General features: G+C 37.8%; 1 protein-coding gene across 6 annotated transcripts in view; it reads left to right on the top strand.

Annotated features, from left to right (window-relative positions):
* Positions 1-16,031, top strand: part of ARHGAP10 (Rho GTPase activating protein 10) — a 150,360-nt gene that overhangs the window by 110,941 nt on the left and 23,388 nt on the right. For all 6 annotated transcript variants that reach the window (XM_026106359.2, XM_026106361.2, XM_064510799.1 and 3 more), the window contains one exon: positions 14,572-14,734. In XM_026106359.2, the coding sequence (XP_025962144.1) occupies positions 14,572-14,734 (163 nt within the window). The remainder of the gene's footprint in view (positions 1-14,571; positions 14,735-16,031) is intronic.

Genomic DNA, 16,031 nt, shown 5'->3' on the forward strand with positions numbered 1-16,031 from the left:
ACAGGAAATTAAACATTAAACCCCTTCCCTCCCCCCTCTTTATTCACAATGGCATGAGTTAAGCACCAGGCATAAGCCAGTGTTTTGTATTTCCTGGATATGGCCAAATTATCATAATCTTGTTTTAAACCAAGTAGCTGATACATATTTATCCGTAAACATATTTGTAGACGATGTACCTTTAAAGCTATTGTAATTATATATAATATTTTCTATGCCTTGAAACTGTAAGTGTTTTGGAGACAAAATCTCTCTGTGCTGGAAAACTTCTTGAGTGTGTTTCGTTTAGGAATGTTATGCAAACCAGGAAATTGTTAGAAAAGCGGAAACAAGTCTTTAACTATCAGCTGCTCCAGGGAGTTAACAGGCTTCAGAACCTACTGCTAGACTTGAAAATGCAGGGTTGAGGCCAGTTTTTCTTTTTAGAAGCACATTTTCAGTCAGAAAGCTTCTCGACTGCACACAAAATGTATGCAGCTACCACTCAGAAAGGGCTGTAACTGAAGTAAATATTTGCAGATACAATAGCTTGAAGAGCACACGCTATGTTTGATTAAAATCTCTATTTTGTCTTCTAGTAGTTAGCTGAGTTATGATAGTGCATAAATTTTCCTTGTACATGGCAATTAGGTGATGTTAAACCTATTTCCAAACAATTCAGGTATTGTCTTTGCTAGAATAATGATCTTCATTTCCTGGAAAACAAGGTGCAGGCACAGATGATACCATCCATTTTTCTTTCAACTGTTTTCCTTTGTGGTAAGCCAGTTATTAAATTTTTCAATGAAGTTTTTCAACATTTCAGTGTCTCGATTAGAACTACACTTAATGGGGAACTGTGAGCTACTTTCATACATGGCATCATCCCAAAGTTTTTGCTTCAGCAAAATGTGGATTTGCCTTAGATTTACATTAGGATCAGTTCCAGAGTTGATTCCTTCTCAAAAGAGGACTTGATTTTGGTTTCGTTGTTGTTTTTTATAACATTTGTCTTCTACTATCTGAATGAACTTTAGAGTGAATTAGATGCAGAAACTCCTGTGGCTTACACAGCTATGTACAAATCTCAGCTATATACAAATAAGTTTGCATACTCTATGTCCTGAGAGAGAAAGACTGTTGGCTAGAACAAGGAGATGTTTATCCTTTTCTTCTAAAAATGTCATTGGGTCTTTATTTTCCATTTGGACAGTCAGTATATATCAGAAGAGAGCTCTGTTTGTATTTCTTCTGGAGGGCAACACAGAGGTATATGTGCTCCCTTCTGGTTTTATTTTAATTTTTAATATAATTTTCTTGTCTTGTAGCAAAATAAACTGTCTTTTGTTTTGCTTCATCTTTTTCTGTGCCTGAGACTTAGAGATTATTAAACTATCTTGCAGGGCTGCTAGAATAGCATAGCAAGAAAGATCCTCAGTAAAGCAGGCAATATAATGCAGTCCATTCAAGATGAGCAGACAGTAGGCATGAGAACTGCATAAATCACACCTAGAGTCGGGAAAGGGGTCTTGCATGGCAAGTCATCCAACAGCTGTACGACGTGTTTTCTAAACAAACCAAAATATACATGTCTTAAGCCACAGTGCTTTGCTGATTCCTCATTCTCTTTGAGCACTCTTTAGAAGCCAAAATTTGTCCTTGGCACATACATGTACTTGTATCGTATTGGGGAGGGGTAACTTGTTTTGTTTTGTTTTTAAGATGTTTTGTCTCACATCACCCCACTCGGGAACTCAGGAGGTATATGGGCTGTTTGTGATAGCTTTCTGCTGCTGCTATAAACTGAAAATTATAGTGTTTTAGAAAACAGAATGCCATGTAGAATTCTATAAAAAAAATAGAATTGCTGCTTAACTCTAAAACTTTGTACTAACTTTAACCGATCCTCTAAGCCAGAATTGTATTACCCTCTTATGTATCCATGGAAGCTGAAGTATGAATGGTATGTTAGTATTAAATAGGAGGAGCTCCTTTTAATTTTTGCGGGGACAGAGATGATACAGTGTCTTAAATTGAGTGATAAATGGATTTGCTATAACTAGTGTGGCATTCGTATTATTAAATCATCTCATGGAAATAAAATGTGATACATATAATGGTTATATAGCACCATGCTTTATTTCCTCCTTCTCCCATGCCTTCCTTCCCCAAACAAGTAAGTAAAAAACATAAACTTAATTTGGAATTACCGAACATAAAACCTGGATGTTAGAGGAAGCCTTGGATTTATAATAATGAGACTGATCTGCAGGGCTGGAGGAGCCCAGAGCTGCAAGGTTGCAGGTGTGAAACCTGGCCTTGAACTCTTTCTATTTCTAAATCTGCTGTTTGGAAGTGTTTCTGTAACCTGGCACATACTAGGGGAAACGGAAAGAAAAGCAGCTACACAGGCATATCAAAAAGCCATAAGGGCTTGCAACACTTGCTTACAAAGCTATTGTTAACAGCTATGCTGTTACCAAATAGGTGCACCAATACTAGTTGAGAGGGGAAGATCAGAATGATTGCTGTTTACCGTGTGGAGTTTAAGATAGTTCATATTGCACCTTGCTGCAAGAATGGCTCCTGGAGTTCTGCAGGCTGTGTCACGGCTTTTTCTACCTCATGACTCTAAGTAGGATGACTGCTACACTGTAAAAGTCTTTTTGAGCTACTGCTCAAGGTAAAAGTAAAGGTGAAACTTTATCTTAGGTAACAGAGGGTATGTATAAGGTCCCAGTTTCCTATCTAGATAATCAACTTCCGCCTGGAAAGCTTTGGTTCAACAGAAGATGCCATGTTTCCTTGGAGGTATGGCATTATTTTGGCCTGTTTTTTGTATATGAAGTATGCATTGTCTGTCCATTGTTATACTTCTGTATAATCTACTTGCTACAGTCTACCTGCTGCATGGTTATCTGAGAGCAAATTTAGCTGTCATAATGTAGTAAATATCTCTTAAGCTCTATTTCTTTTGAAAAGATGTGTGTCAGATCTTTGTGGTAGCCTTAAGAATTGCCTTAGCCAGTACCATAGCGAATGCTTCTCTGCTTTTGGTACATAGAATATAGAGCCTGTAGAAATGTTCAAAATAAACACATCCTCATGTGCTCCCACACATGTGTGTACACAGACATGTGCATGCAGTGGGAACCAGAAGTGTAGGGAAAGGGAATATGGATAGACCAGAACTAAAATCTGAATTTAAAGAAAGAATGGAGAGCTTAGGAGAAAGGGTCAGTCTTCCTTTGAGAGTAGGCATTATTAAAAATCTCTGATCTCCTGTAATATTCCTTCATCTCTTTTAATTCTCCACCTTCTGCACACAGACACGCAAGGGCACATAATACTGTAAGAAGGCCAATTTGGCATACTAAAAGCTATTAATCCCAACCATGGAAGTCACTGACGTATCCATGCTACATGCCAGCTGTGCCCTGTCCAACCTGCATTGGTTGAGAATAAATGCTCTCCCATAGCATGCAAGAGCGTAAGTAGAATAAAGACTTGAAGCAGTTCAATTCTTTCCAGTTTAAACCAGTTCACTATGGTTGTGTCTGTATTTCACTGAACAAGCTGTTTCCTCATGGGGGGTTGCTTTCACAGGTGACAAGGGCAGGCGAGAAGAATCCTGCAGGGGAAAGGGTGAACTTTCTGAAAGGCTGATACGAGAGTTAGAGAATATTACTCCTCTTCCTGTTTTGCTCCCGCTGTGCGTCAGTCCTTCCCATTCAGTCAGAAAAAATGTATTGTTCTTCCATTAGCTTCTGCATCAGATCTTTGTCCTATTTGCTCTTCTCTTTCCCAGTTATCTTCTGTTTTCCTCTTTTGAAAGCTGCACTTAAACTTGATAGTGCAAAGTGAACCAGATCATCACTGTCACCTCCTTCCTTGCCAGCTGTACCTGCAACTTGCTGAACCAACAGAGAGACTGAAGAAGTAGTTATGGGGCTAGTATGGAGAAATGACAGTGGTGGGACCAGCATGGTTAGAATTGCAACCTAGTCTAAGGCTACTTGACCAGAGCCAAGCAAATTAGCCTCAGAGACCATATTAGGGGGAATCTTGCAAGCAAAGAAGATGCATGATGCCTGGCAAGTTTGGTTATCCCACTGAACAAATGAGTTTCTAGTGTTCTGTAACATGTATGCAAATTCACTGGTGAGGAGATGAATGCTTTAGCTGCCTCTCTCTCCCCTGCTATTAGCACTGCTTGGTGCAGCCTGTGTGCTGCATAGCCTCCTTGACCTATCTGCACACACCCTCCTTTCCACAGCGTGGCTGGGTCCAACCCTGGACGTGCTCCAGATGTATAAGAAAATTGCATTTGCAAATATCTAATCCAGAACTGTCAAAGGCATGGACAGAGGTGGAACAATCCAGACATGAAAGAAAATATTGACCTAACCACGCTGAAGTAGCAAAAACTGTTTTCTGAACCTTTTAAATTCATCAGCTGGGAGATTAAGAGGTTCCTCAACAGATGTCACCTGTATGTTTGGTTAAAACAGCTGATCAAACTGCCTTAATGGCTGCTTAGCTTGTTTTCAGTCTTCTCTCAAATGTTACATAGGCATCCTGCTTCATCCCTCCCTCAGTCACTGCTGTCACAGAAGGAGAGAGAGAGACTTTTGTGTTCTCTGAGGTGAACAAAATGAGGAAGAAGGCACAGCCAAGTGTCATCAGAGTGCCGAAAATGCTTTGGAGCAGTATTCATATGAGAGACCTGACACGTACACACTGTGAGAGCGGTTAGTTCTGGGGCAGTTAGTCTTTGTCATTATCTGAATACCACCACAGATTGTGAAATTAGTGGCAAAGAAATTTCTTCTTTTAAAAGATCATGGGAAATAATTGCAAGTGAAGTAAGCTAAAAAGCAAAAAGAGTAGACAGCAACACAATATGGTCTCAGTTTGGCAGGGGGTAGAAGAGTTTTTGAACACCTTACCTTTGCGGGCTGGAAGGACTCTCGCAGAGACGTCTCCCAGCCGATGAGTGGCTGAATGGCTGACACAACAGAGCAGAGAAAGAAAAGGAAACATGGAAAAATATTTTCATGGACTTCAGAATTTTTGATGCCATGGAAGAAGCACTACTGAATCAGGAAAGCTTTTGTACTGGTCATAGTATTAGACTACCTTTTCTGGATTACTTTGGTTTTTCATAGTTCTCATTGTCATCCATTAGACGAGGGTTGTTTGGTGGGTAGGTTTTGATATGGAGACTGGACCATAGCTAAAGGTTACCTGGACTTACAGAAATCCAAGACATTTGATGCTACCAGAAAACTATGGGACAATCCATCTATCTTGAAGTAGTTGCAGTTCATTACAGCAGTTTTCAGCTGTGAGGTTAATGTGTGACATTTGGCCAGCCTGGTAAGGCTGGAGATCATATGTGGCTTCCTGCCAAGTAGGCTCTGTTAAAAAAAAAAAAAAAAAAAAAAAAAAAAAATAGTCTTTGAGTTTAGATACTGCCCTTATTATAATGGTATACACAAATGAAAAGAGAAACTCCTCTGCATGCTCGTATCTGATTTCTGTTGTGTTTCAAAACTTAATTATGTGATATAAACTAATACCCCCCAACATTATATATGTGACTTTGTCTTGAGCTGTTTTTCTACAGCTTGAGGAAGAAATTGCAATTCTTTAAGCATTTTCGTTTTAGCTTGCTCAGTGAAAGGCTTACCTGCAAATCTATGCATCTTTGGGATTTTGTTAAAGGAAAGGAGTAATCTGAGCAAGGTTACTCCTGAATTTTGAGAAAGAACCTGAAATGAAACAGGTATTCCTTAGATAATTGCTTGCTATTACGGATTCAGTGTATGTCCAGAAATATGTGTTTTTAAAATTGAATTTTGCATTTTAAAAATAAGCAAGAAAGTATTGTAGAGGAGGAGGGCAGGGTAATGGCCCCCAAATCTTACTTGTCCCTAAGTAACTTTCAGATGCATACATTTCTTTCTTTTTCCCAGCCCCAGCTCAAACACCCACCTTTCTGGCTACAATTCTTGAGTTGCATCAGCCAGTCTTGAGGCAAATTCTATCTACTGCAGCTTCCTCTTTTTCCTAACATTTCTGAATCATTATGTAGTTGGGAAAAACAGTCTGTCTACAAGCAAGCTACCCTATGCATAAGATACACATGCTTGTACATGCATATAATTGAAAAATATATCAAAATTTCTTTTTATCTAGAAAAAAAAAGTGTAGTCAACTACAATAGTTGTGTTAATTATTTTGTCTGAGAGCGAAAGGAAGTAGCTGGCATGGAGATCTAATTCTTTCTGCATGTGTTTTGAAAGATAGCATTAAACTGATGGATATGTGGGTCATCTGCAGTCCATTTTCTGAATGAAAACTATATCGGTTTCAGGGTATGTGAGTCTGTATTGATGTCTAAATTTATGTAAGAGCTAATAGCATTTTTCTTGTATTCTGACTGCATACTAAGGCAGTACTGCAATGTATAGGGTTTGCTACACAATAAGGATAATGGATACTCTTGGATAATGAAATGCAGTAATATGAAGCTATTTTTCTAACTGTTTTCTAACTGTTTACAGGAATCTGACCTTCAAACACTCATTATTCAGAAAAATTGAAATAACTGTCTTTTTTCATTTTAGCATTTGCTATGATTTTTTTTGACCAAATAATAGATCATTATTAGTCTGTTTTGGTGTGATTTAGCTTTAGTTTGGAAACTGATTTGGTTAAATAACATAATTTCTGTAGGCTGGAGGTGAGTAATAAACAATTCTGTTGACCAGATTCAGTGGTGTACTAAATAAAAGTACACAGTTTCTTAATTTACTTAGAAATAGGTGGCTTGACATAATTTATTCAGAAAACTTTAAAGATATGAAGGAGTAGGAGAGTATATGAATTCACCCGGTGCTTGGCATGATTACCGCAGGATGATGATGTTCTGTGAACAGTGAACAAAGGATGCAGCCCTACATCTGGAGAAAGGCCATTCCTAGTGCAGCTCTTTTAGCACCAGACCAGAGTCATCTGATGACTCTGATTATCATATAAAGCTTTCTCCACTAGTTGCTTCTGGCTTTCCCAGGAATGGGTGAATCATTTCTGGAGTGAGGTTGCTTTTGTACGCACCGAAAGGTGTAAACACTTTGCTAGCATGAGCTAATGGCATCTTTTATTTAGGGCTGGGCAAGTAGGTAGGTTAACTGTTTTCTTTCCCTCTTAGATGTCTTGCTTCAAAATAAATTGCCCTTTGATTTCTATTGTGAATCTGATGTAAATGTTCTGGTTCCCACTACCAAATGATTTGTTCTGACTTCTGTTGACATTGTAACCTAACTGGCTCCCTCCTATCAATAATTTAATTCACATAGGAATTCATAGAATAGCTTCTATGTGGTTCTTTGTCATAATATAATGCTGTTTAACTGCCTTTGACTTTGTTATGTGATTGGTACTTCATATCATGGGATCACTTTTGGTTTGTATTGGCTTTGTGAGACAGGTAATCTATCATGTTTCTCAGGCTTGTTTTCTATGGATGCTGAAGCTCTAGTACATGGAATTGAGCATATTCTTATTTCTTTTCTCTCCCCAAGCTATGAGATTTCTGTTAAGATGAAAACATAGCACATCCCCACGAATTAACACGAGAGCAAAGCTACTTTCTACTTGGCTAAACTTCTGTATTGTTGAGGAAAGTTAGCTATTTATGGTGAATGAATGTTTGTTAACTCCAAGCTGGATGCAGCTGTGATGCTGATGAGGGAGGATGGGTGGCTGCACAGCAGTGCAGCTGCTTCCCCATATCATGATTGAGAAAATATCAGACTTAAAGCTGGCAGTTAGGGATTTTGCAGCATCTTTAGTCTCCCCACCTCAATAATTCTTGCCATCAGCTCCTTTCTGCAGTTAGACCTATATGACAATGGTGCAGAGTGAAGTAAGTTATATCTTAGAGCATGTACAGTAGTTCTGTTCTGCTTGCATTCTGTATATCTCAGTAGGATATTTTAGTCCCCATTTACTTCAAAAACAGTCACTTTCAGAAACCGCTTTCATCTTCTGGCTACCCTTAAACTGTAGATATTGGTTGCAGTGTTGATGTTTAAGTAAGATTGGACTTTCTTTTAATAGTAAAATATGTAATGCTTTAGTTTACTCAAGCTGAAGTGTGAAGAAAACTCTGTCACTCAAGCAAGTAATTAACAGTGTTAGCTCTCTGTTTTTCTTAGGTTTTATTACAAATAGCTTTTCTTATTTAGAATTCTTGGAATAGAGTAAGGATCTGATTATTGACACTGCCAAAGTATTTTGGTTTCTTTCAACTTTGGATGCCAGCAACAAAATATTCTTAGACTAGCCAGTTGGAAAAAGAAAAAAAGGCAACTGGGAGGTATATTGTGTTTGGTTAGGTGGAAGCTGTGTTCAGATATCTGGTATGGAGGGTCTGACAGCTGTTACTATCAGAAGCTTATCCAGACAAAAGGGAAAAAAGAATTGAAAGTTGTGTATTTGTTAGAGAGAACCTAAATGAGGTAAGTCTTAGTCTATGTAAGTATTCTTCCTTATCATTATGTGAAAGGGGGAGATGAAGAAAAAAAAGAATGTTTGGGTTGGAAACTGAATGGTAAATTGTACCACCTGGATGCAACCAGTAAATGGTGAGGATCAACCTAAGCTGTTATATTTTCTAGGTAGAGCTGGTCTAAATTAGGCATGTCCAGAAAGACAAAGCACAAGCATGTGTTGTGAAGGCACAGGGAAAGCTAGAAGGTTGAATGAGTGTTGTGATTAGAGCAGTGAACCAAGAAAATAATTTAGATGACAGTTTACAAGGATTTGAGCAGTCAAAAAATTGGAAGAGTCAGTATGCAGAAGGTGGTGAGAATATGAAACAAGTTTTAACTCTATGGAGAGTAAAATTGGATCCTTGTACCTGCTTATGTGGGATGAGGAGGTAAATTGTAGAAGCAGCTTGGTGGCAGCTCTAGAAAGAAGGCCAAGCTGAAGGCCCAGAGAACTCAGAGGCTTCCCATAAATATAGAGAAGAAAAGGTGAGGAGTTCATGGTTGGAGACTTGATGGAAATTTATGAGAAAACATCATATAGACTATTGCTTTTGTACTGAGAACCCTCATGTCCTTCATCTGTTCTGGCACTGTTTAGTACCCAAAGATATGAATGTAATGGGAGAGTAAAGGGAGGGAGATTGAAATCTTGGGAGAGAAGATGAAGACCCTGAGACCACCAAAGAATACACTCAAAGAATGATAGGAACTTTAAAAGAAATCATATCTTCCCTGATTTGTGGTGTAAGAATGCAGTGGAATTCAAATGGTAGAAAAGTAGAACAGGAAGTTTCTGCAGCTCCTCTTAGAAGAGCTGTCAATCCAATGTGGCAGTCTAACCACTCATAAAAGTGGGAAACCTGACAGCGCTGCTCATTGTAAAACAATGTTGGAGGTAAACACAAGTGAGAGGAGAAAAACAGTAAAAACATTAAACCATCAATGTTAGGGAACCCGTGAATTCTGAGGTAAAGTGAAAACCATGAATCTGATTCAATTCCAGCAGCGTGCTTAACACACACTAGACAAACCAGCCATGGCAAAGCTTTAAAAACTTTTATCTACAGCAGCTTAGGATGTTTACTGGCTGCATGAAGCAATATACAATAACAGAGTAAGAGGAAGAAGAAGAGGAAATAGCTAGCAGTCGATACAAGTTACAAGTTTTGAAGAACTGTTAAAGAGGATTTCACTTAGAAGACTGATGTGGGATCTATAATCAGCAGGATCAAGCAGAAATCTTCACAGGTAGGCCTGTTGGAAAGTGAATATGTTGAATAACATGAAGCTGTCCAGCTTGTCCTAAAAGAGTTCTCTGGTCTTGGGGTTGTATGGCCTGGCAATGTTAACTTTTAAAACAGCTTGCAGCACGCTGAAGAACTTCCAAGAAAATGGAAGAATGCTAATGCAATAAAAGTGTTTAGAAAGACTTTCTGGGTGATCTGGTTAAATGATGGGCAGTTAACCCAGAACATTTGTTATGGCATCTAATTAGTAAAGAATAGCAATATAAATAATGGAAGCCATTGTTTTATGATGAATTGTTTGTGTAAACTTGATTTAAGTCTTTCGGATAATAGATTTGGTACATAAAAGTTGCTATGTGTTTTTAATATATTTAGAATTTTGTAATGTTTTTCACTTAACTGCCCTGGGATGCTCTGAGGGAGAATAGAGATGTTACCACTATCATATGTTAGTATAGCACACTTTAAATGGATTAGGAGGCTCTGAGGGAGAATAGAGATGTTACCACTATCATATGTTAGTATAGCACACTTTAAATGGATTAGAAGCTAGCTGAAAGATCTGCAGGTGCCGGTGCAGGAAGCATCACTGAACAGGAGGTTTAAATTTGGGTTTAACAGGTTTGACAGGGCTTGGTACTATGTCTCATGCTCTCCCATCTTTCGTCTTTGTTTTGGAGGTAAATACAAGTCCTTCAGGACATATTTATGTTTGAGGCAAAGATAGGAGGAGTTGCAAATAATGACAATGGTAATTACATGGGAGTTATGGTCATGTGCTAAGCTACACCCGTTCAGATAAAATAAGCTTGGCTGTATTAAAAGATAAATTTACAGATCTTAGAGGAAAAAATGCAGCCGATACCTACAAAAGAGAGAACTGCGTCCCTAGAAACTGTGACTCTACCAAGTCTATTAGTCACAATGGGCAATCAACTCATCATGAACTACTAATGTAATGCTACAGCAAAAAAGTGCAGGCCTTGGATGTACAAATGGGATTGATGAGTAGGAGTAAGTGGTGGAATTTAACTCTGGACATGGCACTGGTGGGGCCACAATAAAAAAAAAGATGAATTCAGTGTTGGTGTATGCTCTTTAGAAAGAACGCTGGAAAATTGGAAAAGATTTACAGAAGAAGTGCATGATTCCAAAACTGCAAAATGCCCTACAGTGAGAGCTTTAATGTTCAACTTGTATATTACAAAGAAGATAGAAAGACAGGTTGTTTAAAATGCTTTTACATAGCACAAATTCTTCATATGAGAAATACTGCAAATATTAGCAAGATGTTTAACATGGATCATGCCCGGAAGATAAAGCCTATCAAACTGAAGATATATGCTTTGATCAGCAAGTATGTTAATAAACAGCCTATTGATTCTCCATTACCTTTATCATCTCCCGATATCTTCAGACAAAGACTAGGTTCCTCTTTGGAAGATAGGCTTTTGCCCAACACAAGGGAGGCATTAATCAAGTGCAGGTTACTGGGCTTAATAGAGAGATAACTGTGTACAATTTTATGGCCTCTGCAATGTACAGGAGTTCAGATGAGATTATGTGACAGCTCCTTCTGGCCCTAGATTTTCTGCCTCTAAAAATAATTTAGAACAGGGGAAAAAAACAAGCAAGTCCTCCCCTATTTTCCCCTGCTTGTAGCAGTGCAAAATGCATCATATCAGTAAAAGAAAATTATTAAGTTTTTTGAAAAGACACTACTCAGTGTTAAAATGACATGCCTTTTTTCTTGTGTTCCAAGATGTCTGATATTCAGTTATCATGTTAATACATTAGGGAAATACCTTTTTTATTTTAATGGAAATTTCTTTTTTCATGAAAAAATGCCTTGTTGTTTTAATCTTTCCTTTTAATTGTTATGGTGCTGCATCTTGATGAAAGCTGCTGAAGGCCGATGCCCATTGATACCAGGATTTAAGAGAGGCAGATTATGACAGGACATAAAACTGATATCAGGAATCTTGATCTCTAAAGTCCGTAGAAGTTTTATCACCAACACTCAGGATGAAATCTTTGTACTGTTGAAATTAAAGCAATAACACTGTGCTTGGAAGACTTACAGTCTGTGCATATATTGTTTTTAATCATAAAAATATGTTAGGTGGTCACTAGTCATCTGTTTTTACATTTATGCAAAGTAGTTTTTTTCCATGAATAAAGGGATTGTTTTACTTTACAGAAACAGTTAATTCAAAACTGCAATATCTTTAAACATGTTTTTAGAAGGTGTTCACTTAATTCCATAGAATTTAGCAGGCATTTTCCTGTTTAAATACTTTAACTCTCTATCTGCAAATGAAGATAATACTCTTAAGAATGCAACATAGTACTGGCCAAGTGAGAACACTGGCTCAGGAAGGAACAGGTCAGCTTTGAGGAAAGATTTAACACTGACTTTCATTTATGGTAATGTCAAATGCGTTTGCCTGTAAATTGCAGTCTCTTCCTTGAACATAGACTCGACTGTGGGTGAGTGAAGTGCTTAGTATTCCTTCCTTGTTCAGTGCGCTCAGCAAAATGATTCGCCAGAGAAACCTCTGCTTTCTTTAGGGAGGTGTGGTGAGATGCTGGGATGCATAAATATTAAAGTATAGATTAATATTTCTTTCTGCTGGTGTTTTAGTAATGTTAAGTGAATAGCTGAGGTAAACATAGCCTTCTAATATGGTGTATGAAGTTTGATACCCTGGGTTGCATTCATGCTACTATTTTGAAAAGAGGCTTTGCTGAGGTAAAAGGACTTAGTCTGTTTAGTTTTGAGGAATTCAGTTTCTTAATAAAGTAAAATTGCAGTGTTGCTGTCTAATCTCTCAGATGTTTATCATTATGACACATACGTCTGCAAATGAGATGTAATGAATTAGTTTTTACCTGACACTCCTACAGTTCTCATGTCATGTCATGTAAATTTTAACTGCAGCATCAAGGCAGGGTTGTGCAGAGATGGGGTAGTGGAGCTGCTGTGTGAGGTGAGCAGGATTAGGCTGGAATGTGAATGACTCATTTTTTTGAGGTTAACAGTCTCCTCCTCAGAGCTTATCATACTTTGTTACTACAGGCTAATTTAGAGCCTTAAATTAGCAGTTACTTTAGGGAGAAATTTTCAGATGATCACTTTTATCATTTGAGTGTTTTTAGTTGTATGTCATTTTACTCTCTAGGGAAGTTGTTCTGTCATCGTTACTGGGAGGGGGTGAGGATGAGATAGATGGCTGGGGAAGCAGGTGACGGCTTTCTGCTTTTTCAGCAGAAGGAATTGAACTGGTTGAGGTAGGAATAAAGTTGCAGGAAAGGTGTTATTCCCTGAACATGTTCTTCTTTTTTCTTTTTAATTTATTAAAAAAAGAAAGAAATCACTGCGACAGTGCTGCTCAGATTGATGAAGCAGAATTAAACTCAGTGGTTCTCTGCAGGCATTCTAATTCATTTAGATCTAGAAAATAACATACAGGACTTCTTCCTGTATAGGATTGTGTATGGAAGAGGTGGATTTTCAAACTTGCATGATAGTTTCATGGCTTTTGATCAAAAAATTGTGAAAGCAGTAGAATTTAGATGTTCATTTTTCCCCAAAGCTTTTGGTCCTGAAGGAACTGGTTTTTGAGGGGGTTTTTTTGGTTTGTTTTTTTTTTTTTAAACCACAGCTGTGGGGTCAACAGTATCTCAGCTGCTCTAGAGAAACTTGTGTGATGTTATTTACCAGTCCTGTGGGCCATGTAGACATGTGCTAGGGCGAGTACAATAGACGGAGGAGGAAATGAAAGAAGGCAGGGAGTCTTGTAAAGGTTGGCTTTAAATGACCCTTATTACTATTAAATATTAATATTGTGAAAAGAGCTATGGACCCCATTTGAGACTGTGGACTCAGTTATGCTGGACACTTTAATGTATGTAATTGTCCTCATTTTATATACCTCCTTTAGAATTTATACAATGTACTGATGTTTAAATTAAAATTTAAAAAGGAAAAGCTACGTGGGTGAAGGTTAGCTTTTCAATGAGCAATATGCTGTTTGGCTAGATGTGTCAGCACGGTTTGCAGTGAGTGCTGTGACATAATTGTAATTTACTGCTCATGAGATAGGAATGGTGATCCTTTAAGGTTTTCTTAAGCAATCATTTCTGAATGTGTTGCCACTTGGGTGATAATTTAAGAGCAGCCCATATAAACAAATAGCAGACCAGAATACAATGAGTTCAGTTAAAAGTAACACCCTAAAAAAGATGTAATAAAAGGAACACTCCTGGGTATCACATGTTGTTTAATGGTCTGCTTTTACAGATCTCCTGCTTATTCTGACCTTTCTAAATTTCAGAGTTTCATATTTGATAGAATTGTGCTTATGATTCTTTGAGGGCAATCATTTCCTGGAGGGTGTATTAAATTATTTTTAGAACTGTATTTTTAAAGAGCACAAGAGCTTATGCATAGGGCCTAAACTATTTTGTTGTCTGAAACGATGTATTTCTCTAAAAGCAACTCCCCAAAATAGAGCATTTCATCCCTACAAAGCACACTTTGAAAAGGGGGCTGGGAATTCATTATTTCATGTAGATAGCCTAGTGATAATGATGGGCGGAAACTGCACTATGGTACCTTTCAGGGAAATGCCGGGTGATTGAATGTCCTCCTAAATATCCTGTGAAGATAGGACAGTAAGATTTCTCCGTGGATGTATTTCAGGGCATTGTTACCAAAGTAGATCCTTCAGCTCATAAGAAGAATTTTATAGTATCTTTCTGACCTGTGCTATCTTTCCTAGCTGACAGTCACAGCTCTCCCAAAGAGGACACTCCGACTGGCAGCATGGATTCTCTTTCTTCCCAGTCTCCTACGCCAGCGTTCTCTAGCAGCCCTCCTGGGCTCCTGGACAGAAATCACCTTATTATGGAGAGTGGAGATCTTGCAGACTGGACATCAAATCAGTAAGTAACACTGGATATTAAATGATGATTTTCCACCAGTATGATTGTGCATGTGAAATACATTCCCCGTCTTAATTTGGTGGCAGTGAGCGACTTTTTAAATTGAATATAATTGTGTTTGTTTTCTTCTGCTACAAAATGGTATGCGCTTACATGTTGCGATGCAGCTTAGACTACTGGAATGTGGCTGGGTTTGTAGGGGATTTTTTTTTTTCTGTAGAAGCCTGGTGTGTTTTACTGTATATAGTTATACATTTTTAAGTGACTTTATTTAGACAATGAGTAGGTAAATTATTTTCTGTGTAATGTATTACCTTAGTTTTATTTTAAGACAGTATTAAGCTACACTGTCCATCTATCTGCTTGACAGATACACCACACCATAATACCTCAAGTAGATGCAGGGCCATTAAAATTTAGGGCCAAATTCTGAGTTTGGATAAATACTTCAATGAGTGTGAGCTAGATGTTGTTATCTAAGAATATTATAGTTGTTCATCTATGTTATTATTAACAAATACCTGTTTTCCAATTAAAGTGCAATATGTCACTTTCAGTAGACTTTGTAGATGTTCAGTTATTGACGATGACTGCAGTTCAGCAAAAATTGAAATTACAAGCTTAGTACCATCTCTTTAATACATACTCAGGGCTGATGCACAAAGAGCTGAACATACCTACATTTTTTCTTTCTTGAAATAAAAAGTTGAACTTGAATTCTCTGGTTTGCTATTCATACAAACTTTAACATATCAAGACAAAGTTTTCCAGCCTTCAGTGCCAAGAAGATGGATGGAGCAAGTCTGGAGAAAAGATTTGTTACAGTATTTTCCATAATGGCATTTTGAGTAGCCTGTTCTGTTGATGCAGCATGTATGTAAAATACATGTGTAGATGTATGCAATGCATGAAAATATACAGATAGCCATAAAATGGGTTTATATTTCTATATACATACACAAGTAATTAAGTACTGATTAGAGTACTTTTCAGCTATAACAGTATTTTATTCATACGTATTGAAAAAATTCCAGACTGGTAGATATTTTCCATATATGTGGTTATTTCAGTAGAAGACTAAAGTTACCCTTTCCTTATCTTCCTGTGTACTATTCCTGAGTAGTTCCATCTGGCAGTGGTAAGTGCCCACTAGTAGCGGGCAGGATTAACAAGAACACACGTGCACGCGCGCACACACACAGCACGTGTGGAAAACAAGCACTGTGAGTGATATAAAACTGGAATAATTATAAAAGCAGGCTTAGCCAATTAGGGAACGTATGGTTAGCAGGACATT

Source organism: Dromaius novaehollandiae, chromosome 4 (assembly GCF_036370855.1).
Source record: "Dromaius novaehollandiae isolate bDroNov1 chromosome 4, bDroNov1.hap1, whole genome shotgun sequence".
NCBI classification, from domain to species: Eukaryota; Metazoa; Chordata; class Aves; order Casuariiformes; family Dromaiidae; genus Dromaius; species Dromaius novaehollandiae.